This window comes from Rana temporaria, chromosome 3, assembly GCF_905171775.1.
Source record: "Rana temporaria chromosome 3, aRanTem1.1, whole genome shotgun sequence".
NCBI classification, from domain to species: Eukaryota; Metazoa; Chordata; class Amphibia; order Anura; family Ranidae; genus Rana; species Rana temporaria.
In genome coordinates, this window is record NC_053491.1 from 373,986,011 (window position 1) to 374,012,383 (window position 26,373).

The 26,373-nt window shown below is 42.7% G+C and overlaps 2 protein-coding genes across 3 annotated transcripts in view; both read right to left on the minus strand.

Moving 5' to 3' along the window:
* The window catches only part of OVCH1 (ovochymase 1), a 92,578-nt gene extending 85,121 nt beyond the window's left edge, over positions 1 to 7,457 (minus strand). Inside the window, exons 1-2 of the mRNA XM_040341684.1 lie at positions 7,366 to 7,457; positions 6,897 to 6,974 (exon numbers count right to left, since the gene is read on the minus strand). Of these exons, the coding sequence (XP_040197618.1) occupies positions 6,897 to 6,974; positions 7,366 to 7,411 (124 nt within the window). The 5' untranslated portion in view covers positions 7,412 to 7,457. The remainder of the gene's footprint in view (positions 1 to 6,896; positions 6,975 to 7,365) is intronic.
* A 15,745-nt stretch (positions 7,458 to 23,202) lies between these two features.
* TMTC1 (transmembrane O-mannosyltransferase targeting cadherins 1) overlaps positions 23,203 to 26,373 on the minus strand; it is an 82,829-nt gene continuing 79,658 nt past the window's right edge. For both annotated transcript variants that reach the window (XM_040345545.1, XM_040345546.1), the window contains exon 20: positions 23,203 to 24,926. In XM_040345545.1, the coding sequence (XP_040201479.1) occupies positions 24,639 to 24,926 (288 nt within the window). In that variant the 3' untranslated portion in view covers positions 23,203 to 24,638. The remainder of the gene's footprint in view (positions 24,927 to 26,373) is intronic.

The window sequence follows — 26,373 nt, forward strand, 5'->3', positions numbered from 1 at the left end:
GGAACTGCGTTCCTGCTGTGAAAAAAGCGCAGGACTTGAGCCCTGATCACAACCCCAATATCAGTGTGTGTGTGTGTGTGTGTGTGTGTGTGTGTGTGTGTGTGTGTGTGTGTGTGTGTGTGTGCGCGCGCGTGCGTGTGTGTGTGTAACTTACCTTCTTTAGCTGTATACATTAGGTTTCTGTGTCTGATGTCACTCCTTTTCCATTTTGAAAACACACATCAATGCCCATCATACTTATGTTACCATTTGTTTGCATCTGCCTGTTTCCGGATGCAGGCAGCTTGCAAGAAAACGCAAGCTTTGGTGCACAATTTGAAAACGCGTGACAATGCGTGACTCGCTTGCATTACTATTTGTTTACATCTGCATGTTCCTGAGCGAACAGCAACCTGCAAAAAAAAAAAAAAAGCACACTTTGCCATGCATATCAAAAATGCACAGCAACCAGCGAAGAAAATATGTGCTTTATCATGTATTTAAAAACAAATGGCAACGCGCGTGCATTTGCAAACACACAGAAATCCACAAGAAAATGCACGGCACGCTTGCGTTACTTTTCTTTTGCACCTGCGAGTTTCTGAATGCATGTCAACCCACAAGAAAATGCACACCATGCCATGCTTTTCAAAAACACACGGCAACGCTCAGTGTGCTTGCATTACCATTCGTTCGTGTTTCCAAATGCTCAGCAACCCACAAAAAAAAAAAAAAAAAAAAAAAATGTATACAAGTGCACTATCATTCTGGATTCGCATCTGTGAATTTCCAAGAAAACGTGTACTTTTCTGTGCATTTCGAAAACACGTGGCAACGCACGTCGTGCTTGGGTTACCATTCGGTCACATCTACAAGAAAAAATATGCATTTTCTGTGCGATAGTCGTGCTGAAAGTTGTGACTCGTGGTGCTGTGTGACCCAGGGCTGTCTATTCAATCATGGTCTCCAACACCAAGCCACTCAGAATTAACCAGATAACCAAGAGAATAAAATTTTCAAATGCAGGAGATTACCGTTAGCAACTCCATTAGTCTATTCAGGCCAGACTCAATTAAAACCCATGTGGTACCCAGACTTTTATATATTCTGTATACAGTTCCCATACAACTCCCCCAGATATTTTTTTAAAAAATACGGAAAAGCATTCATATCATTTATATGGAAGGAGGGAAATGCTAGGATTGCATATGAAATTCTATGTAAAAGCAAGGAAGAAGGAGGAGTTGGGCTCTGCACTGGTGCCATGATGAAGGTAATAGAGCATGGGTACTAATGGAGACAAATATGGCGGGGAGGAACTTGGCAGGGGCACCATGGATACCAACAAAGGCCAGGGGATTATCAGAATGGACATCCCCATTAACTCGGAACACACTGTGGCAGTATGGGATAGGATAAATCAACTAATATGCCACAAAAACATCTCCATTGGCACCACTGGGGGGCTACCCATGGTTCCGTCCAGGAAAGGAAAAAGGAGCATTAGGCCCATGGTAATCGGAAGGTAACACAATGTGCCTGAGGTATGCACCACTGGGGGTCCTGATGCCTCAGGTAGATTTCGTATCAGCACAAGGAGATATGGTAATGGCAGGATGGAGATATAGTCAGTTGCAAAGTTTTTTTTTTAGAAGATTAGACCCTCAAGTAAGAACTTTGAATTCCCTAACCATATTTGAAAAAACATGTAGAAAGATATTAATCACTTCCATACAGGGCACTTATACACCTTCCCGCCCAGACCAATTTTTAGCTTTCAGCGCTGTTTCACTTTGAATGACAATTGCGCGGTCATGCTACACTGTACTCAAACTAAATTTTTTATCATTTTGTACCCACAAATAGAGCTTTCTTTTGGTGGTATTTGATCACCTCTGGGATATTTATTTTCTGAAAAAAAAAAAAAAAAAAGACCGAAAATTTAGAAAAAAATAGGTTTTCTTTTGTTTCTATTATAAAACATTGTAAATAAGTACGTTTTCTCCTTCACTGATGGGCACTGATGGTACTGCACTGACGGGCACTGATAAGGCAGCACTGATGGGCACCGATGAGGTGGCACTGATGTGGTGGCATTGATGGGCACTAATATGCGGCACTGATGGGCGGCACTGATAAGCGGCACGGATGGGCACTATTGTATGTGTTTTACTAATGGATGCCAATCAGTGCCAAACAATGCCTGCCAATCAGTGATGCCCATTGTGGGCACTGATTGGCATCCATTTTTTGTGTCCTCATCCCTGGTGGTCTAGGGTGGCATACTTTTATTTTTATAATCCCTGGTGGTCCAGTGGGCATCCCTGGTGGTATAGTGGGCATCCTCGGGGGGGCTATGCTGATAATCGATCAGCACAAACCCCCCCCTGTCACAGGAGCAGCCGATCGACTCTCCTCTAATCGCGTCTGACAGACGCGAGTGAGGAAAAGCGGATTACCGGCTTTTCCTGTTTACATCGTGATCAGCCGTGATTGGACACGGCTGATCACGTGGTAAAGAGTCTCCGTGAGAGACTCTTTACCTTGATCGGTGTTGCTGGGTGTCAGACTGACACCCTGCAACAACGATCGCCGCGATGCGCGCCCCCGGGGGCGCGCAGCGGCTCAGAATCCTGAGGACGTCGTATGACGTCCACTCAGGATTCTACAACCACTTTGCCGACGTCAATATGTCATTGGCGGGCGGCAAGTGGTTAAAACCAGACCACTTACGGTCACAAATGTATAAAATAATATGTAGTGAACAGAATAAAACAACCCCTTACTTTATTAAAGAATGGGAAAAAGAACTAGGATGCAGATTCCCCCCATTACAATTAAAAAAAATAATCACAATTACACATGCCACATTCACAAGCTCAGCCAATCAGGAAATGGCATATAAGTTTTTGGAAAGATGGTACCGCACCCCGGTGCGACTAGCTCAAATATATCCAACAAGATGTTGGATGGGGTGCGGAGAGCAGGGAACATACCTCCACATTCGGTGGGCATGTCCAGGGATCAGAATCTTTTGGGAGGAAATGGGCGCCATGGATCAGGAAAATGTTGGAGGAAACAATAGAGTTTACACCATTACAAATCCTGTTCCATGGAACCACAAGAGCTATAAAAACAGCATTGTACCGCATTTATTAAATGCAGCCAAAAGATTAATACCAAGGTACTGGAAACAAGCAATATTCCCCACCCTTCAAGAATGGAAAAGGGAAGTAGTTATAATAATGGGAGCAGAAAAATGGATACATGATAGCAGGCATAAACAGGAGGAAAAAAAAAAAAACATAATTTAGAAGGGAATACTATAATTATAAATAGGAAGACATATATAAATATAACATTTTAAACACAACCCCTTTTTTTTGGGGGGGGGGTGTTTACCCCTCAATAAGGGAGGTAAACCTGAATCACAGACAAATAAATATAAGAAGGCACAGAGGAACATAATAAATATCACAAGTATATAGCACTAGGAATACATATATATTAATAATTTTTTTATAGTCACAAATGTCTTCCTGCGTTCTCCCTCCCCACCCCCCTTTTTTTTCTTCTTGGGGAGGACCGGAAACCACCATATAGTAAAGGATGGTAGTATCGAGCTGCCTTTTAAGTGTCAAGGCATGTTAAATGTTATATGTAAAGAATTGTTTTTAATAAAGTTTAATTATATATATAAAAAAAAAAAAAAAAAAAGTTTCCCTCCTTCATTCACAGAAGTGGTACTATCACTTCTATGAATGGAAAATTATCTAGGAATGGAGGAGACTGATGAACGAAAAGGCTACCTTCTCTATTCATAGATCATTTTTCATTCATTGAGCCTAGGTTCACACTGCAACGATGCTGAACATTGCATGCAATTTGCACAGGAATTGCACCGCATTCCTGTGCAAGTCACATGTGATATCTATGTAATGCCTTTGGAGCCATTCATTTTATCTGGCTCAAATCGCACTGCATCCACACCAAAATGGCGTGGGACCCTTATTTAATTTTTTTGCCACAATGGAACCTGATTGCATCGGTGTTTATTGCGTTTTGCAAACTTATCGCATGAACGCCATGAGATTTCAATGCGGTGCAGGAAACTCACAACAGAGGTAAAAGCTATAGTTTAGCTCCTATAAATGGAAGTGCAAAGGGTGGGCATAGCCAGCATTACTGATGAGCGCACAGATTTATACTTGAACAGCCTCTTCTCGTGTCCCCTTCTGGCCCTCCTGGCTCCTTTACTCCAATAGAAATCTGCTTTGTATGGGGGGGTGGCTCCCAAATATTGTGGTCTATGTCTTCAAATAAAGGACCGCGTGACTTGGCTCTGCCCTGATCAATTGTCACTGGCTTTGATTGACAGCAGCACTTGTCACTGGCTTTGTAGGTAAAAAATGTTTAGTCTTTAGGAAAGAGAAAGAGAAAGAAAAAAAAAAAAAAAAAAAAAGAAGAAAAAGAAAAAAGAAGAAAGGAAAGAAAAAAAAAAAAAAAAAAAGAAAGGAGGAAGCAACATTGTTACTTTTGTATCCATCCTGTTCATCACCTGCAAATGCTGTCAGTAAGACCCCTTTCACACGGGGGCTGCAGCAGCGCTAAAGCGTTGCTTGTTTTACTAGTGCTTTAGCGCTGTTTAAGCAGCGATTTTCGTCCGCTTTTTAGGCGATTCGGAAGCACTGCACATTCATGTTAATAGGCAGAGCGGTTTGGGAGCGCTATATACAGCGCTCCCAAACCGCCCCAAAAGATGATGCTTGCAGGACTTTTTCCCAACGTCCCGCAAGCGCACCTCCCCAGTGTGAAAAGACACACTGAAATTAATGGGAGGCGGTTTTCAGGTGCTATTTAGAGGCCTGAAAACCGCCTCAGTGTGAAAGGGGTCTAAAAGCATCCTGACAATTTATTTTTATTTTTTTATAAAATTAGTCTCTTAGTAAACCCTAACCCTTAGACCCCTTTCACACTGAGGAGTTTATCAGGCGGTACAGCGCTAAAAATAGCGCTGCTATACCGCCCGAAAAACTCCTGCACTGCATACTCAATGTGAAAGCCGGAGGGCTTTCACACTGAGGCGATGGCGCTGATGGGAGAGAAAAAATCTCCTGTCAGCAGCATCTTTGGAGCGGTATGTATACTGCTCCTTCCCATTTAAAACAATGGGAAACCGCGGCAGAGGCGCATTGCGGGTGGTATTAACCCTTTATCGGCCGCTAGCAGGGATTAATACCGCACCGCTCGTGGCCGAATCCTGTGGCAAATCCGACGGTATAGCGCCACTATTTTTATTTGTACTAGAATTATATATTTTATGTAATTTTAAGGATGAACAAACTACTATGCATACATTTTATCTACATTAACAATACTTCATTTTTAAACACTTTTTTTTCTTAGGTTTTGCTACTTATTTTTGTAATTGGATAAAAATAAACAAATAAAACACTTTTTTTAAAAACACTACAGCATTTTAATTACTTTGTTATCTAAGGCCCTTTTCACACAGGGTGGATCCGCTGGACAGACTCTGCTAGCTCAGTGGGAGATCGCTCCGTTGATTCCTGCTGAGCAGGCAGGTGAGAGGTCCATCTCTGCTCACTGTGCAGAGATGGACCTATCAGACCCACGCTGTTCTGTATGGGGAAATCAGATAAAAACGGACAGTCTGTCCGTTTTTATCCGATCCAATGGACGGATGGCCAACGTATTACCATCCGCCTGTATTGAGCGGATCTTGTCGGATCGGATGGCAAGGCGGGTGTCAGTGGACACATCTGCACTGACATCCGCCTGTCAAGTCAATGGGTGGCCCGCTCGTATTCGCCTGAAAAAAAAATGGACAGGTGGATCCGAGTGGGCTGATCGTGTGAAAGGGGCCTTAAAGTGGTTGTAAACCCTAACGTCACACTTTATGCTACAGGTAAGCCTATATTCAGGCCCCTTTCACACTGGGGCGGGAGGCACGGTGGCGGTATAGCGCCGCTAAAAATAGCGGCGCTATACCGTCGGAATTGCCGCGGGATTCGGCCGCTAGCGGTGCTGTATTAACCCCCGCTAGCGGCCGATAAAGGGTTAATACCGCCCGCAATGCACCTATGCAGAGGCGCATTGCGGGCGGTATTACCGCGGCTTCCCATTGTTTTAAATGGGAAGGAGCGGTATACATACCGCTCAAAAGATGCTGCTTGCAGGAGATTTTTGTCTCTCCTGCCAGCGCATCGCCTCAGTTTGAAAGCCCTCTGGCTTTCACATTGAGAAGGCTGGGCAGGAGTTTTTCAGGCGCTATTTTTAGCGCTGGACCACCTGAAAAACTCCTCAGTGTGAAAGGGGTCTAAGGCTTACCTGTAGCTACCCTGGATATCTCCTAAACCTGCATGGTTTAGGAGATATGCCCTGTGCCTGCATGTGCCAAAGCCATCAGCACATGCACACCGAAGCTTCGTGTTAGACGGTGCCGTTACCGGCGGCTCCCGTGTGCATGCTCCGGCCAATTACAGCCCCGGAGTCCCGGAAGTAACTCCAGGAGTGATGTCAGCAATCGGTGCTGTGTACAGGCACCGCTACAGGGGCTTCGATCTCAGGTGAGCATTACATAATAAGCTAGTATGCTATGCTTATACATTATGTCTTGTAGATGATTTTTTTTTTTTTTTAACTAAGGGTTTACAACCACTTTAAGCAATGACAAGAGGTTGCTGAATAAACAGGTCCATGGTAGAATAAAATTGCTCTGGTCCCATAGGGGGGTGTACAGGTATGGGAGCTGAAGTGGTTTAAAAAAAAAAAAGAAAAATACACAACATAAAGTTGGGATTATTTGCCAATTTGTAGTTTTTATCTAAAAGCAAGGTTTTATTTCATGTATGGAATTACAGGCAAAAGGGGCTAGACGCACATCAGTGACTTACCACGGGTATCACGCAATGCAAACCGCCTGCTGGAGATCAGTGGAGTAGACCCATCGGACGGTGTCAGCTTGGCGATGGCTGTATGTAGGTAAAGGATTAATGAGCTATCTTGTTGAAATAAAGCAATATCTAATCAGCTAACATTGGTAAAGCAAATGTTTGCTTGCAGAGTCAAAAAATACTGCAATATTTTTTTACTGCTTGCAAATCAAGAATGTACATTTGCAAGCAGGGGAAAAAAAACAAACACTCATATATACATACATACATACATACACACACACTGTATATATATGTGTGTGTATCGTTTCTTGCAAATGTTCAACAACGATGTGTGCTGTATTGCAGCTTATTTTAGGTTAAAGCAAATATTATTCTTTCTACCGAGTCTCTTTTCCTCAATAAATATAATTATCCTTCAGAGATACACAGGCAATCTGATATATAATCACATTTTATAGTAGCTCACCCCCTGACAGGACCAAGCTAGCAAGGAACAACATACAAACTGCCATAGTTCTGAAGAATGGGGCTGAGTTTTCACATTTATCAGGTGTGGAGACTACAGCAGATGGCAGTCAGGTGCTTCAGAGCTCAGGGCTGCCTTAAAGTGGACCTGTCATTAAATATATTCTTCCTTAGTGATGTGTCAATTTAACACTTCCAGGTAGTTATTCCCCCTCGCAGTTCTCCCCCTGACAATGCTTTCATCAGCTTTTCTCTCCAAAAGGACAGCATCATCTTTGTTCCATTAAAAGGTACGGTGTTGGGGCGCTTACTATTGGCGAATAATAAATACTAAAATATAGTGCATGAAATCCAGTGATAATGAATAATAAGCAGCAAAAACAATGCTGTACAATACAAATCAATACTATAAAAATGATGTGCAATTCCGTGCAATTGGTGCAAATAATTCCAATCCACAATAAATAAATAACGTGAAAAAATATAATAAAATATATATTATATGAGTATAGATAACTCCTAAAAAATATGTGAAAATAGTAACAGTCTTCATGCAATGTGAAAAAAAGTCTCTGTGCAAATAGCAATACAGCAATAACATGCAGACCAGAAGAAATGTCCAAAATTATTTCCAAAGTGAGGTGCTCCACTCCAAGTGCCCGGTTTCCCCAGCCTCTCACCTCTAACGGGCTTTTGATTAAGCCTCTTAATATGAACCCAATGGCAGCAGCTTCTCTATAGCAAATACGTTTTCCACTGCAAACAGGTCCCTTTAAGTCCGCAGCAGCAGCGTGTATAAACCCTTTCCCTTGGTCCAATGGCTCCCAGCAGATTACACAGAGGAAGGAATACGCTCCAATAGTGTAAAAACGAACAGCAACTTTATTTTAAAACCATAAGAAACACTCACATTTAAAAAGATGACACAAGGCATCAACACAGTATTGCTTCTCACCACCGGCTCTCCTCCCTCACGCGTTACGTGGCTGTACACGCCACTTAATAATAGGGTATGGAGCCGTAATGACGGAGGTGACTTTTAAAACCGCTGTCATAACAACTATCCAACTTCCAATTTCCAGTAAACATTTGCATATTTCATCCTACTATGGCATGGATCGCAGCCTAGTATCATAAATTGTATAATTGTATGCATATTGACATAATGGGACAAGGCACATAAGATGCTCCCTCCGGTGGTCACGTATGGCATTACCTCCCAATTTATATTGAATTAAGATAACCAATGCTCCCTCTCATGGTGGATATATACCATAACAACCCTTAATCAATCAAAGGGAGGCGTTGATAATCAGGCTAAGATATAACTGTCAATACTGACAAAAAAAAATCCCACAATCTATAAGCCAGCCAGATAATGATCTCCTTGATGCCATATGTCAATAAACATTTAGATATGATAAATAATACTCCTAGAGAAGAACCAAAATTAAGATCAATAATATTTCTGCAAGAAATCTCTAAAAATAAAATTAAAAATAATAGATGAACAATATCATCCACATAATGGGTCACAATTATGATGTTTGATAAAAATACATAAACCCATACACCATCATAGACCTGCATATAACAGCTGATATACAGGCCTAAGGCCCCTTTCACATGTCCGCTCCGTCCGTCCGTTCATTACAAGTCCGTTAACGGGCTTGTAATGAATCCCTATGGGAACGCGTCCGTTAGCGGATGGAGCATCCGCTAGCGTCCGCGTCAGTCGGGATCCGCTTTTCCCAACGGAAGAAACCCTATTTTTCTTCCGTTCGGCGGAACGGACCGGATGTAGACGGACAGACGGACCGTCTGCATCCGGTCCCCCATAGGGGAGAGCGGAGCAGAGACAGGGCGGTCCCTGCACTGTGTGCGGGGACCGCCCTATCCGCCGACAGCTCAGCGGGGATCCCCGCTGAGCTTTGGCGGACACACGGAGCGGACCCAGAAACGGTCCGCTCCGTGTGAAAGAGCCCTAACATGACTATAATTGATACTACTGAACTTCTATAAAAAATAAAAGGGTTAAAAACTGGCCAGAGAAATTAAAAATTGGAAATAAAACAGTTCAGGTCGAACTCAACGTTGTGTCCATGGGGTACAAAAGTGCAAAGTTCATGTATCCAGCGGGATTCTGATTGACTAATATTTTTGACCATATTGTCCCCCCTCCAATGAGGTTTGTATTTTTCAATTTCACATACTTTTATGGAAGAGGGATCTCTATTATGACATTGGTCATAATGTCGGGATAGACTATGCTTCAGATATCCATTTTTAATATTTTGTGTATGCTCTCGAAGCCTTTTCCATAATTCCCTTTTTGTTCTCCCCACATACTGAATCCGACACGGACACTCAAGGAGATAGACCACCCCTTTAGTCTTACACGAGATAAAGTGTTTAATTTCATACTCATTACCAGTAAACGTTGACTTTGTTCTTTGTTCCTTCATCATCACTGTCACAGATCAGCCACTGTTGCAGTCTCTCACCTTGTGACTGAATACAATTTTGTGTGAACTGAAATTCAGATTTATTGGTGGCCATTTATCCTATGTTCATACCATTGCATTTTTTGGTGCGTTTTACAGAAACGCACTACAGTTCATTTAACATGGTTTCCTATAGATGTAGTTCACATCTGTGTGTTTTGCGTTTTTTGGAAAGGGTCAGGGACTTTTTTCCTGCAGCAAATTACGTTTTGCGTGTCATATACTTTAATGAAGCTGCACCAAAGACACAAGTGTTGCGTTTTTGTTCCGTTTTGCGTTTTTTTTCTCTTTAAAACACTGTGTATAGCTGGTTGCTAAGAAGTGGGGGGATGCCGGAATTCTCATCCTTAAGGCTGCTTTCACACTGAAAGTGCCTGGGCATTGGCGGTAGTTTTTGCATCGCTTTTCGGCCGCTAGCGGGGCGTTTTTAACCGACAGGACGCCTCCTTATTTTAAAGGTGTTTCTGTGTGAAAAAAAGGTTACTTTAGTTAGCAACTAGTGGTCAGCTATAGAACCCTTCACGTACATGAGAGGGATTATACTTTTTTTTTTTTTTCAGCAAAACATAAGACCTTTTTTTTTCAGCAAAACATAAGACATACACCAGAATTGACTATGTTTCTGTATCTCAGAATGCCCTGACATGCCTATTGGAGGCCTCTATAGGCTCATTTACCCAATTGGATCACGCACCAACTAATTGTGTTATAGAATTGGGAGACTCAGGACCCCGGGAGTGACAGTGGAAGATCAATGAGACACTCTTGAAAGAAACAGAATACGAGAAACAGATAGTTTAGGAACTTTTTTTTCGCAATTAATGAATCAGGAAAGGTTACTCCATTTTGTATATGGGAAGCACATAAATGTACTATTAGAAGTACTCTCATATCTATAGGAGCTCATAGGAGCTCATAGGAAACATTTGCGGACTGCTCAGCTAGAATCTTTGCTTGGAGAGATCAGTTCACTCGAATTAGTTCACAAGTAATCGCATGTATAGCAGATCGAATAGTTTACACGACGAGTTAAACCTATTGTTAATGGATAAAGCGAAAGCCAAGTTAACTTGTTGCAGGTGAGGATTTTACGAGTACGGAAATAAGTCGAGTAAAATGCTAGCTAATGCGCTTAGAGAGACGAGGGCGCGGAACCACATTGATCGTATTAAAACACATGGTGATCTGCTAGTTAGTTCCTCCCAGGCGATTGTGAAGGCATTCAGAGACTATTATGCTAGTTTATTCCAGATTGAGGGTTAATTATCACCTCCGACTGTTGATAGATGGGAGGCGGCCAGGGAATACATATTAGTGTCAGGAATGCCCAGTTTGCCCGATGAAGTAGTTGGGGATCTGGACATTCCAATTACAGTAGAAGAATTTTCAGAAGCCCTTAAAGCATTAAAACCGGGTAAGGCCCGCCGGCCCCGACGGGTATACTTTGTCCTACTATAAGACCTTTGCTGACAAACTGGCACTGAGATTTTTAGCAGCTTTCAATACTATACGGGATGGACAAATAATGTCACCCGGATGCTTTATAAAAACCCTTGATAAAGTCACATGATCTGTGACGCAACGAGTTGAGTGACGTCACTTCCGGCCACGGAAGTCTTTGATATATGTGTAGCGCCCTGCTCCCAATGACTGGGGCGCTATTCTAAATTTAGAGGGTGTCTGAGCCAATAGTGGGCTCAGACTTTGTTGAATTCCATTGAAATTAGCCTCTGTTCTGGCTATGCTTGTGCTTGATAGGATTTTTCCCTGTTGTCTGTAGGTGGCGTTACCACCTCAGGCCCATGTTGAAACACAATTGAACCATGGTGTGTTAAGTGACCCTTCTCTGCAGCAGCCCAGTGGGAGTGGTGACCCGCTGTGCATGCCGGGAAGGGGTACTTAAGGGGCAGGCGCAATTTTTCGGGGGCCTTTGCCTCGTGGCCCTCCTGGCGCGAGGCGTGTGTGTGATCTCGACCTCGGGACCACATTGGCTTGAGGTTGCATCTTCATGGAGTAGGCCCAGTTATGCTGGCTGGGGCCTATGATTCAAAAGGGGATCCCAAGCTGTCCATCCAAGTGGGGAAAGCTGCTTAACGAAGGAAACCGGGGGAGGACCTGCCCTGGAGGAGACCAAACAAGGCAAGCTAATGTCTTGGGATAGGCCTGGTGACTTTGTTATACAGGGATCCACAGCTCTACTTGTCTTACAGTTTGCCGGATCGGCTTAAAGGCTCTTTACTGTAAGGCTGGAAGTTCAGGACTTAAATCCTGTGGCAGAGGATTCTTGGCTATCCATGATCATTCTCAGACGGTCTGTGGCAGAGACTGTTCTCATACTGGTTCGTGCATCATCCCGGCTGCTAGCCCATGTGAGAGGGGTCTATCCGGGTGAGCAATACCCACTGAAGAGGGAGTGGTGACTGATTGATTGGAACTTTAGATATTTTTGTGCATTCTGTACGGTGTACCTGAACCTTCCCCTTCTCTCTATACTCTCCACTTTCTTCACAAGTTTATGCAGCAAAAATAAAACCTAACAGTGGAAGGTTTTACATCTTGTGTGGACATTGCAATTTCTATAGACTTTCTTCCCCTGACAATGAACTTAGAAGTAACGTGCAAAACCCAAATCTAAACCAGCAGCTCCTCCAGGGGCAGTGCTACAAGTGGGGGCTTGTCCGGGATATTTGCCGTTACCTCTCGCAACTAGATTAATGTGTTTTTGCTTTATTGAAAGTCTGCAATCAAGAAAGTGTTGGACTGTGCTTTAAAAGAGAGAAGAAGGAGTTAAGGGGTACAGATCACTTTGCCACCTGTGTTGGCCATTGGTGGAGCCAGAAAAGAGAAAGCCCACGAGCTACGTGCCAAAAGAGCAAAAAGGGTAGGAGTTCCAGCCAACTGCGTGAAACACGTGAGTGTGTTTGGCGCCAAAGACCAGAAGTTGCCAGATCGAGCTAAGAGATCGAGCAGCATGTCTTCCTTTTCTTGGGCACCAGCCATATCAGGGCCCAGGATGTTCTCAATGCCTAATGCTGTGGGTACTACGCAATCCGGAGCCCCGCTTACAGATACAGGGATCCGACTAAAGCCCCGGGGACGCTTCATGCTCTACACGAGCCGGGATGTGGAGGCCCTGGGCATGCTGTGCCCTGGATGCGAGGGACTAACCATACAGTTGCGCCCTTTCGGACAATACCTATCCTGTGGGGAATACCTATTTGAGATGGAACAGCCCACTGTGCCACCCTGCGCCTATCGAGTAGACGGGATCACAGGCACCGTAACTCCAAAGTAGACCGCCTTTGCCCCTGCGGTTCAGTCTACACACACTGCATCTGCTACAGCAAGTGAATCCAGAGTAGATGTCACTGCTACTGCAGAGTCACCAGCGGACATCGCAGCGGATACTACTGCCACAACATGTGCCCTCGTCCCACCCGTGAAACGGAAGGTGGGACACGTCAAGGCTTCCCGTGGCTGTGATAGAGGCCTACCTCAGCACTTGCCGGAACCGGACCCTGTGAGCGGGGATGTCCCTGGGAACCGATAAGGAAACTGGGGAGAAAGTTACTGGGACTGCCTGCACTTATCTACCTGCCGATGAGTGGGAGGACTCAGAGTTGGACTCCTTGTCCGACACTTGACTCCTTGTCCGACACCGGGGATGATGACTTGTTTGAGACCATGTCTCAGGAGTTAAGATGGAGCAATAGGAGGTGTGTCACCCGATACGTAGTCTTCGGAAGAGTCACCCATGGACTACGGGGACACAACACCTCGGGTGAAAACCCTTGATGCAGAAAAGGAGGTTTTACCTGATGAAGGAACCTTGTCTCAGCCTGCTCAGTCTCTGATTCGGAAGTCACCAAATGCCTATGTACTACCCGCGATGGGGAGTTCCCGGTCATTGCCTAAACTCGCCCGCTTGCAGCGAGTGTTTATAAAGAGAGTGGCTACCGAATTTGGTTTAGAGTTCCCGTACGTACCAAAGGACATAATGATGGAGATCGAAGCCCGCCAAGAACAATGGTACGGGGAGGCCATCTGGGACTATTTGAAAGTACCTAAGCCATTCAGGAACCTAGACTACTCCATTATCATGGCCGATTGGTTTGAAGGGTGCTGGCTACATTGGAATTATGGCCGGCACATTTATGCTGATCGGGTGGTTCTTTGCAGGCCCGGGAAGGACGATGTGATGTATTTTGTCACTACCTTGGATGACAGAGGAATGTCACTGACATTGCCGGATCCCAGGTTTTACCTGTAACTTTAAACAATCAGATGGACTTTTTGTTTCTTGCCTCTACCATTTTTCCCACAAAAGGGAAAGATGCTTCTGAATATGGAGGAGTTTTTTTTTTTGTTTCCCTCCTGTGCTATACTACTGGACTGGAAGTTAGATAGACAGAATAGGGTGCTGAGAACGTCAGGTTCAAGATGTGTTTTTTTTGTTTCAGCCCCTGCTTAAAGAACTTTTATACCTCTGACACTAGGTGGCAGTGGTTGTCAGAATAGAAAGTGACTTTCTAGAGTTGATACATAATCTTTAAAGTGGAGTTTCCATCCCAAAAATGTTTTTTCATTATTGTGCTCATTAGACCTAAAAAAGTAAAAAAAAATATTTTTTTTTACTCATCTGGAAATGCCTGTTGCCATGCGGTCCCACGAAATCTGCCTTTGAAATCACCTAGGATTCTGACATCATCTCCCTCTAATGCTCCTGGGAAATGTGCGTCATCATTTCCCAGGAAGCAGTGCGCTGTCCAATTATCACTCCCCATCCAAGACTTCCAGGAAGTAAGGGCCAGATTCACAGAGCAGATACGACGTCGTATCTGTTGTTCTATCTATGCGACTGATTCATAGAATCAGTTACGCTTAGATAGCCAGAAGATCCGACATGAGTAATTGTTTTACACTGTCGGATCTTAGGATGCAATACCGCGGCCGCCGCTGGGGGGAGTTTGCGTCGTAATACAGCGTCGGGTATGCAAATTAGGAGTTACGGCGATCCACGAAGATTTTTCCCGTTGTTACGTCGTCGCGAGTGTTAGATTTCCGTCGCAAAGATAGGGCACCTTTAACATTGTGTAAAAGTACTCCACCATGTTAAAGTATGCCCGTCTTTCCCGGCGTCGCTTTTGAATTTTTTTAAAATGTTTTCTTTTTCCCAGCGCAAGTCTTTTTTTCACGTCGCGATTCACAAAACGTCGGTGCGTCGTAATTTCGCGCAAAGCACGTTGGGAAATTTGCGACGGGAGCATGCGCAATATGTCCGGCGCGGGAGCGCACCTAATTTAAATGGTACCCGCCCCATTTGAATTGGGCCGCCTTGCGCCGGACCTGTTTACGATACACCGCCGCAAATTTCCAGGTAAGTGCTTTGTGGATCGGGCACTAACTCGGAAAATTTGCGGCGGTGTAACGTAAACGGGTTACGTTACGCTGCGCCGCCGGACTGTGAATCTGGTCCTAAGTGCTTGTAGGCTTCACAATGCCCACAAGCAAAATGACAACGGTGTGGACATAGTTTTATAAACTATCTTTTTTGAATATCTATGCGGATCGGCGGCGGATTGTAAAATAGTAAGTGACCGGATTTATATTATAAAAACGCAGGATGAAAGGACATACATTTAAAAAATGCTAATTGTGGTTGGAACTCCGCTTTAAGAAGGAAAGTTTCACCTCTCCGGAAGTGCAGCTCTGCTTCTATGTAAATATTTCTGATGCTTTAAATTTTTTTTTTTTGCTATGCATATTTGTGTTTTCTTTTAGGTACCAGATCTGCTGTCAAGACCATAAAAGAATGGGGTGGGATTAGACAGTTAGTGATGGGTGGTAGAATGTCATATGTAATATATAATTGTGATTGTTATATCCTCTGTGTTTCTCCCCATCCAAGTTTTTTTGGTTCAGGTACCCAACCCGCAGGCTTGAGGTGTTGTGTTTTTTCCCCAGACACTGAGGACAGTGTCTTTTTGTAGCGGGGGGGAGGTGTATGTAGCACCCTGCTCCCAATGACTGGGACACAATTCTAAATTTAGAGGGTGTCTGAGCCAATAGTGGAATTCCATTGAAATTTGCCTCTGTTCTGGCTATGCTTGTGCTTGATAGGATTTTCCCCTGTTGCCTGTAGGTGGCGTTACCACCTCAGACCCATGTTGGAACACAAGCAAACCATGGTGTGTTAAGTGACCCTTCTCAGCAGCAGCCCAGTGGGAGTGGTGCCCCGCTGTGCATGCCGGGAAGGGGCACTTTAGGGGCAGACACCGTTTTTCGGGGTCCTTCGCCTCGTGGCCCTCCTGGCGCGAGGCACGCGTGTGTGATATCGACCTTGGGACCACGTTGGCCTGAGGTCGCATCTTCATGGCATAGGCCCAGTTCTGCTGGCTGGGGCCTACGATTCAATAGGGGATCCCAAGCTGTCCATCCAAGTTGGGGAAGCTGCTTAACGAAGGAAACCGGGGGAGGACCTGCCCTGGAGGAGACCAAGCAAGGCAAGCCAATGTCTTGGGATAGGCCCGGTGACTTCGTTATACAGGGATCCACAGCTCTACTTGTCTTACAGTTCCCTGGATCGGCTTAAAAGCTCTTTAATGTAAGGCTGGAAGTTCAGGACTTAAATCCTGTGGCAGAGGATTCCTGGCTATCCATGATCATTCTTAGACAGTCTGTGGCAGAGATTGTTCTCATACTGGTTTGTGCATCATCTCGGCTGCTAGCCCATGTGAGAGGGGTTTATCCTGGTGGTGAGCAATACCCACTCAAGAGGGAGCGTTGACTGAGTGATTGGAACTTTAGATATTTTTGTGCATTCTGTACCACGTACCTGAACCTTCCCCTTCTCTCTATACTCTCCACTTTCTTCACAAGTTTATGCAGCAAAAATAAAACAGTTGAAGGTTTTTCATCTTGTGTGGACATTGCAATTTCTATAGACTTTCTTCCCCTGACAACGAACTTAGAGGTAACGTGCAAAACGCAAATCTAAACCAGCAGCTCCTCCGGGGGTAGTGCTACATATGTAAAGCTGATGATCCTTATGATTTTATACTGTATGCGAGTTACTGCTTTTTAATAAATATTTGTAATAGAATTCTACATATGGAGATTCATTTCTATTACACGTGAGTCTATATTAGAGGGAAGTGGAGGAGCTGAAAGAGATTTATATGCTCAGTGGAATTTCCTGCTTGTGTTTGTGACTACCGCTGTTCTGATCTGGCAGAGGATTTCAAGGAAGGAGTTTGCTGCTTTTGGATACCTGTGAGATATTCATCACTAGACCTGTAGGGGTCTTTCCCTGATGTGAGAGGTTGGGGCACACTATTTACACAGATGGTGGAAGCACTACTTAAGAATTGGATATATTGTTTGCACTCTGATCGGTGACACAACTATATGAACTGTTTTTGCACTAAAGATTTCTTTGCACCAAGCACTTTATGGACTTTAGTATTTATGATTTAAAAAAAAAAAAAATGTACTCTTGTTATTGAACTTTATTATATTGATTATATTTGTATCATATTTTGGATATTCATATTATTGCACCAGCACTTGAGATTATTTGGGGTATCATATTTACATTGCATCAGCACTTTAGAATATTGAGAAAGCGCCACATTAATTTATATTAGATTTTCACTGTGTGGGAACAGATTTCATGTTGGCAGCTACTCACTAGTTTCATTCATTGTGGTTTGCGTATTAGTATACTTTTATTATTGTGATTGATGATGTATTTACATTGGGGGACTTTTCCTTTTTTTTTTTTAATAAAGGAATTGTCAAAACTTTGTGTGTGTTTTTATTTATTTTTGACACTTCTTTTGGTATTGAGTACAATGTACTCAATACTCATTTACATGAGGAGGGGGTGGGATCTGTGAATCTCCCTTGTTAAAGGAGGCTTCCAGATTCCGATAAGCCCCCTGCCCGCAGACCCCCACAACCACTGTCCAGGGTTGTGGGGAAGAGGCCCTTGTCTCCATGTGGTGCATGACTAAGCACTGCAGTGATGTGCTTTTGAAAAATCTGAAATCGTTTTTTAGGTTTTTTTTTTTGCATTTTAATGTGTTGGGAGGCCCAAAAAATGGCAGCACACCAAAACACATAAACATATGTTTTGATGTGTTGGCAACAGTTATTACCAAGCATTACCAAGCATTGATCATGGCTGTTAACCCTATCCATTCCAAATCCTGAATTCAAAGGTGCATTGAAAATGTACATCAACACTCATCAAAAACATCTAAATGCACAAAGGAAGCACACGCTGATGTTCTTGCTTTATTTGACATATCACAAGACCACATAACACAGCCATTTCTGTAAAGCAAAATATGAAATTCTTAACACAAAATCCATCAAATACTCTTACCTCCAAAATAATGTAAAATAAAATAGAAAATACACTATTGCACTGTTGAAAGAAGAATTTCTACATAGCAAACTTTTTGAATAAATAAAACATGAAGGTAATAATTAGATGTGCTCTATGCGGTGACCTGCCTTGCATTTTGCCATTCCATTATATATGTGCTAAAATTCCTAATAGAAGCTGTATCTCTACTGTATTATGTTATATATTTCTTTCAGGAAAAATATTCTTTACTTTGCATGTTTTAGACAATTTAAATAGATTATGCCACTGTAAAAAAATAATTTCAGCAAAATGTATAAAACTTTACATGTTCCAATAAAATACATACATACATATAACATTTAATAATTTATGAGGGTATATTTATATCTGCAGGGTTGTTGCTGTGCTTTGTAAATAAGTAGGATTTATTTTAATAAATTTTGGACCTTGCGTGAAAATGTAAAAAATACTTCCCTTGCACCTTGGCATGCTGACCTCCTAGGGGGATGTCACTGAGCCTAGCAAAGGATCATGGCAACACTAAGGAGGCGAAATCCAATAACAATGCATTATTCAACAGTTCTGTAGCATCTTGTATCGAGATTTGGGATCCTCAGCCTTTAATTGATCCAGTGATGAGGTCCAGGGACAGTAGGTAAGTATTTTTTATTGCTTTAACTAAGTAACATTTATTGATAGGATGGAGGCTACAGCATAAGCTGCAAAGTCTGCTTTAATGATATAAATATATAACGCAAATTGTGCGGCTCATTGAAAACAGTGCTTAATTCCAAACTCTAGGCCAAAAAAAATATATTTATATTCTCATGAATGGAGCAGCGTTCGGCAGCAGGAAAGGGTGTTTATTCTTTTTTTTTTGCAGGGACAACGTTATGGACAATTTAGATTTTGTGGCAGCGATGATTTTAGGACCCATTCGCACTTATGCATTCCGTTACAGTGTGTTCGTTAATGCACAGACGTTAACGCGCATTTTTTCATGTGTTAATATGCGTTGCGTTGAGGCAGTTCATTCATTATGAATGGACTTCTAACACATCATAATGGATGAAAAAATGTGCATGACCCTTTTTTCACAACATAGCACATTAGAACAGTACATGCTTTGTGATGCGCTGCAGTGTGTCAGGCTCTACTGTATAATGTGTATAACTCACAATGAACGCCACTGCAACACACTGCACAGAGTAGGTGCATTGCCATGTGTTGTGACAATGCACACCAACGTGCATTTTCGCACACGTTGTCACAACGCATAAGTATGAATGGGCCCTCAACAGTATGAACAATTACATGGCTAGACTGAGGGGTAGGTTTTCATATCTGCCTTGCTGTATTCCTTGAGACACATAACATTACAGAAGATTACAGAGTGCTTAGAAAAGGTTCTGACTAAATTCATCTGCCTGACATACAGGTTTAAAGCCCTGAACTTAATTGATACAAAAAAAACAGACACTCCGCATGCAGTAAAGGGAACATTTCACTCAAAGCACACAATGTCCAGAAATCGTATTGGTATCAATGCCTCAACCAAAACACACACAACCAAAACTTTGGGATTTCATGTTTTTTTTTTTTTAAAGCTCTTCTGCGATATCCATTTTTCTTTCCTTGTTTCCCGATTTTTTACTGCCATTTGGCAAAACTCCACATGAAAAATGTATTTAAGTTTGTATTTACATATATACACATATATAATTGTCATCTATGAACATATTGGTGTCTTTGACATCGTTGGGGTTATTTACAAAAGGCAAATCCACTTTGCACTACAAGTGCACTTTCAAGTGCAGTCGCTGTAGATCTGAGGGGGACATGCAAGGAAAATAAAAAACAGCATTTTAGCTTGCACATTATTGGATGATAAAATCAGCAGAGTTTCCCCTCATTTCTGATCTTCCCCTCAGATCTACAGTGACTGCACTTCCAAATGCACTTACAAGTGCATTTGTAGTGCAAAGTGGATTTGCCTTTCGTAAATAGCCCACTTATCTCTATGTTCCATCAACTCTGCTAAGACTGAAAGTGTAACTGCAACCAAAGCTCTTTTTCAAAAGGGTGTGGAAGGGTTACAACCATTTTATCGCTGTCTGAGGCCCCGAAAGGGAGATTCAACCCTTAATTTCTGTCTCAGCAACACCCTGTTATATCCCAACATATGCATACCTTCCAACAGTCCTAAATATGTGGGATACATCTTGCTGTAGTCACTCCTGCCACTGTTCTACTGCGCCCACAGCTCATTCATATGTAAATCACCACTGGCCTGCTCTTTCTGTGGAGGAAATAGGAGAGGACCAGGTCCTCTTCTGGAGCAGAGGAAGCAGTAAAGCAGCTGGTGTGAGAGATGCTGTTTACCCACTCTATTCACCCACGCTATCTTCTCTGCCCACCCCACTCTGCTCAACCATGCTATCCACTCTGCCTATCCACCCTATCCACTCTGCACACCCACGCTATTCACTCTGCACACCCACTTTGTCCACCCACTTTAGCCACACTGTGCACCCACACAGTCTCCTGGGCACTGTGGGAGGAGGCAATAGCCATTTTAAGATGGAGGTGAGGGTCTATTTTCCTCATTCTGTGCACAGTGCTATATTTTGCATATTCCTTGCCCCTGCACTCCATTAACTATGTTGTATGTCATACTACTGACCCATGCACTGCATATGCTGTTGTACATTATACTACTGATCCCGGCACTGTATACTTAATACCCTTCAGCAGCCAAAACAGGTCTCCCAGTTCTTAGCAGAACGGTCAAAATACGTTTTTTAAATATTTTATGGCAAAAGCATTTGCATTGTAATATGCTTTACCAGGATGGTCTGGGTGATTCTCTCAGACAGCGATAAAAACTGGAAGGGATTCTCTAATTTATTAGAAACTATAAAAAAAAATGTCTGGGATTACACTTTAACCCTTTTCAAAAGGAATACAGGGCCAGATTCACAAAAGAGATACGACGGCGTATCTCCTGATACACCGTCGTATCTCTGTGATCCGCCCGTCCTAACTATGCGGCTGATTCATAGAATCAGTTACGCATAGAAAGCTCTAAGATCCGACAGGTGTAATTGACTTACACCGTCGGATCTTAGGATGCAATTCTAGGCCGGCTGCTAGGTGGCGATTCCATTGCGGTCGGCGTAGAATATGCAAATGACTAGTTACGGCGATCCACGAAGATACGCGCGTTCGTCACAATCTCTTACGTTGTCGCTAGTCGGTTTTTCCCGTTGCAAAGTTAGGCCTGCTTTATCATGGCTTATCTTTAGAACAGTCATGTTAAAATATGGCCGTCGTTCCCGCGTCGAATTTCAAATTTTTTTTTTTTGCGTAAGACGTCCGGGAATACGAAACGACGTAACGCACGTCGCCGTTCAAAAAAAACATTGGGGCACCGTAATTTCGTGCAAAGCACGTCGGGAAATTTCCTAACGGAGCATGCGCAGAACGTTCGGCGCGGGAACGCGCCTAATTTAAATGGTGCCCGCCCCATTTGAATTAGGCGGGCTTGCGCCCTAGCGGATTTACGTTACACCGCCGCAAGTTTACAGGTAAGAGCTTTGTAAATCAGGCACTTACGCTGTAAACCTGCGGCGGTGTAACGTAAATGGCATATGTTACGCCGCCGCGCCGTAACGTAATTCTACCTGAATCTGGCCCAGTCTTCAAAGTCTTTGTACTTTCCACATGTACTTGGCTAAAGCTGCTATGAAAATTTAGAAGCATAATATTTTTGTAGAAGGAAATATTTTAACTTCTGTGAGCAATAATTAACTCAAGCTGTGTAGCTAATCTTGCCCTTAGGGTGACCATTTTGCTTATTTGCCAAACACACCTTATCTTACTGACAAACCTTAAATGCCGGCGCGGTGGGGGGATTGTTGGAGGAGAGAGGTCATTTAAAAGGGGGCCTTTTAGGATGGCTGTTAACCGTTACAGTTGTGGCTGATGTCCAGTGTAGAGGTGCTTGCAGGTATTAGAACACAATTAGAAAGAGGGAGACATTTCTATGTTTTTAGGACCCACTGTGGCTCTGGCTGGCTCTTTCTATGCAAATCTGCTTGGAATGCAATGTACCACCTAAAGACCAAGCCTTTTCTGGCACTTTTTGTTTACAAGTTTAAGGCCAGGTTCTCATAATTTTTTTACAGGCTACCTGTTTAGAGTTACAGAGGAGGTCTAGCACTAGAATTATTGCTCTCACTCTAACATTCACGGTTATACCTCACATGTGTGGTTCGAACACCGTTTACATATGCACACACAACCTACATATGCATTCGCTTCTGTGCGCAAGAACTGTGGGATGGGGGCACTTTAAAAAAATTCTTTCCTCATTTTTTTTTTATTATTATTTGTAAACTGTCCCTTTGTAATATTTTTTTTTTTTTTGGATCACTTTTACTTCTATTACAAGGGATGTAAACATCCCTTGTAATATAAATAGGGAGGACAGGTCCTCTTTATAGAGAGATCTGGGATCAAACCCTAAATCTCTCATTTACTTTTAACAGCAAAAGATTCAACCCTGGACCGGAAGTGACATCATGACATTGCTCTGGTCCTCCAAGTCCATAGAAGCAATCAAAGACTATCTAGTCTTTTATCGCCTCTGTGACCAGCTGGCTGGATCGTTTCTTGGGTGCGCCCCTAAAAACGGTAAGACCGAGAAACACCAGCGAGCAGTGGGAGGGGACTTCATGAGCCGCTCATGAGAAAGCCAGCCGCCGACTGAAAAAAAAAAAAAAGATACTGATAGCCATAACCACAGTAAACCACTTTCAAACTGCAACGTATATATACATATCGTGTTGATCGATGTGGATAAATGGCCTGGTAACAAAAACATGAACCTAAATAATAACAGTGCATATTTATATCCTTGTAGGCCTACGTGCTAATGTTAACTGGTCATGTTTTTTTCATGTCATTAAACAGGCTCTCGTGGTGGGTAACAGAGGAATGTGTATAGTTTTTTTTGTATGGCAAGGACATCTTGTAAGAATATAATAGATTGCGCCAAGGGTTATCTAGTACCCTGTGCTACTGTTTATGCCTGGTGTACCATGATTACCTTGACAAACTGTTCTAACAAATTATGATAAACCTAAACTAATAATATACTACTGTAATTTTGTAGAGCGCTATTCCCCAACATAGACCACCATTTAATGTCTGTAGACTTCTTAGAGCCTGCCACTGTCTAACCTCAAATCCAGAGCGCCCTCTAAAGCATTGTTCTGAGAGTCAGGCACTCATATCTGACTTCACTGAATGAGAGCCTGGGTCGCGACCGATAATAGAGCCGTTATTACAGGTTTAGCCCCTCTCTGACAATATTTGACAGGTGTATCTACTACTGCAGGTTGGGATTAACATTCATACATTATACAACAGCCTTCATTGTCCCTTACAATCATACAGGCAACTGCAACTTGTGCAAAGGGACATACAGTGTGAAAGCTTTGTATCAATAAGATTTTGACAGCCATTGACAGAAAGTCCTACATGCCTGTGTATGAGACCTAAACTGAATGGCCATCTAGTGTTTATATCTCAGCCCAATTGTAGCAGTAAAAGTAACTCATCATGGGTAAGTTCAAAGCAAAAAGTGGTTTAGAAGATGGAGATCTTTTTTTAAACTTTCCATTTCACCAATATAAACAACAGGGATGTCATCTCAGGGTGACCACAGACAGGCAGATGCCTCACTAATATTTATAGATGTAGTCACTTTCCTGTAAAATGTATCCTTTGTTTCCTTCTCTCTCTCCATGGAAAAGGCAATAATCAACTATGAGTCATAAACAAAATTTCCATCATCTTAGAAAGTCTCATCCTGTACTGAAGATCAGAATTCTCAATGCTTCAACTACAGAGCCCAAAGTTCAAAATGGCTTCCATTCTTTACCTGGGCCTGTGGTGTGACGTAGACGGGTGGTGTGTCAGTACATAGATACAAATCTTGACCATTCCTTTCAGTTGAAGTTGGAGCATGGCCATGCCTTCATCTGACTAATTTTGGTCCTTTAATGTAACCAATAGGACAGCTTGGAGGCAGATTTTTACAAGAAAGGTTAATACGCATTTAATGTCAGCTGCCTTTATCTTGATGGTATTCACTGAAGATTTTTTTTTTTTTACCATATGCCCATTCTGACTTCCTCTCAAAGAAGAAATGAAAGAACTGATAGAAAAAGATGATGTTTTCCCTCCATGCTGTCACTGTCAGTTCATCTTGTGCTTTCCATCTGTCTTCCATCTTTGTAGGATCATTGGTGTCCTGGCTTGTGGCATCATTTATATTTTAAGCGAGCGCATTTTCCATCTATTTCTTAAGGAAGCTCTTCAATTTCTCCATTAAACCTGTCCTGTTCTCCTCTCTTTCATCTTCTGTGGTTTTGTCTCACTAAATTCGTTATCTTGAACAGTTCTCATATGTGTCCTACCCTGCCCTCTGCTTAATGTCTTCTCTTGTTTCTCAGTGTTATCTCTTGCTACCTGTTGTCCATCCGAATCTTTTGCCTTGGCTCCATGTATTTTGCTTTCCAAGCGCTCTAGTTTTGCCAGATTCTCTTTTAATAATTTGCTTTCGGGTTCCAAAACTGCTGCCTTTGCATAATAGGTTCGGGCAGCGGTGTAATCACCCTGCAAAAACCAAAGAGCGAGTGTAAAGACCAATTACAAATGACAATGAAATAAGCTTCTATCTGCCCATATGTACCAGAGCAATGTTCTTTTATTTTTCCTACTAGTGATTTTGCAATAACCTTGCCATTACTATGACACTAGTGATACATAGAGAATATCTTTTTTGGTACAAACAAGATATTCTTTTGGAGATGGCTTAAATTTTTTTATTATTTTATAATACATTTTACTATGAATAAAAAGTATAAAATAAACGAAAAAGTATGCATTTTCTTTTTTTATTATTAACAGTAGTAATTGGTAGGTGAGTAAAAGAATAAAGTGTTAGTGTAAGTAGAAGAGAGCAGATGTAGAAAGGAAGACTGTGCTAGGAGAAGGGTGAAGAAAACAGGTCATTCACCTTCGGGTTATACTGCTTCCTACAGGAGAATTGGACACTAGACAAAACTGTAGACCAGTCCAGGATAACCCTCCAACTGGCAGTATGTCTCAGTTTTGTAGTAAAGCAGTAGCAAGAGTATGATCATAAACACAGAGAGATGGGACTGGTAGCTGTCATAGGGCTCAAAAAAAGGGATTTTATGATGAATACATTGGACGATTGAAAGACACAGCATGTCTTTAGCCTTCGGGACTTCCAAAATCAGTCAATTGAGGGGTGGGCAACACAACAAAGAAACACTGACAGGACCAAGAAAACAACAGAGAACTGGGGACTGCCTGGCGCTCAATGGGTCACCTGCAGGAACTTAAAGGGTTTGTAAAGGAAAACTTTTTTTCCCCTAAATAGCTTCCTTTACCTTAGTAATAGCTGTAAATTTTATATTTTTAACTTTGAATGTTTTATATTTTTTCTTGTTCGCTGATTGTTATTGTTTTATTGTTACTTGTTTGATCGATGTAGTTTCTGCCCCTTTTCTGTTCTGTTTTTATCCCGCCAGCGCATCGAGGCACGTGTGTAAGACTGCGCTGTCCTTATTTCTTCTGAGAAATCCTCACTTCCTGTTCTTCTGTCTGTAAATACACACTGTAATGCGAGGCTTTCTTCCTGGTGTGGAGAAAGCCTCGAGAGGCGAGGGGGCGAGCAGGAGTGTCAGGATGCCCACCAACACACAGCTCCTTTCTCTATCTGCAAATTAGAGAGTGTCCTGACTTGCCTGCTCATCCCCTCCCCCCTCAAGAGGCTTTCTCCACACCAGGAAGAAAGCCTTGCATTACTGTGTGTAGTTACAGACAGAAGAACAGGAAGTGAGGATTTCTCAGAAGAAATAAGGACATTTAAAAGCAAAATCGAAGGATGAGGTAAGTGAAGGGGGACTGCACTAAAGGTAAAGGGAGCTATTTAGGGGGGAAAAAAAATTCCTTTACAACCCCTTTAAAGTGGAAGTCCATGCAAAATCTAAAATCCCTGCATCTATAGACACCAGGGGCCAGATTCAGATAG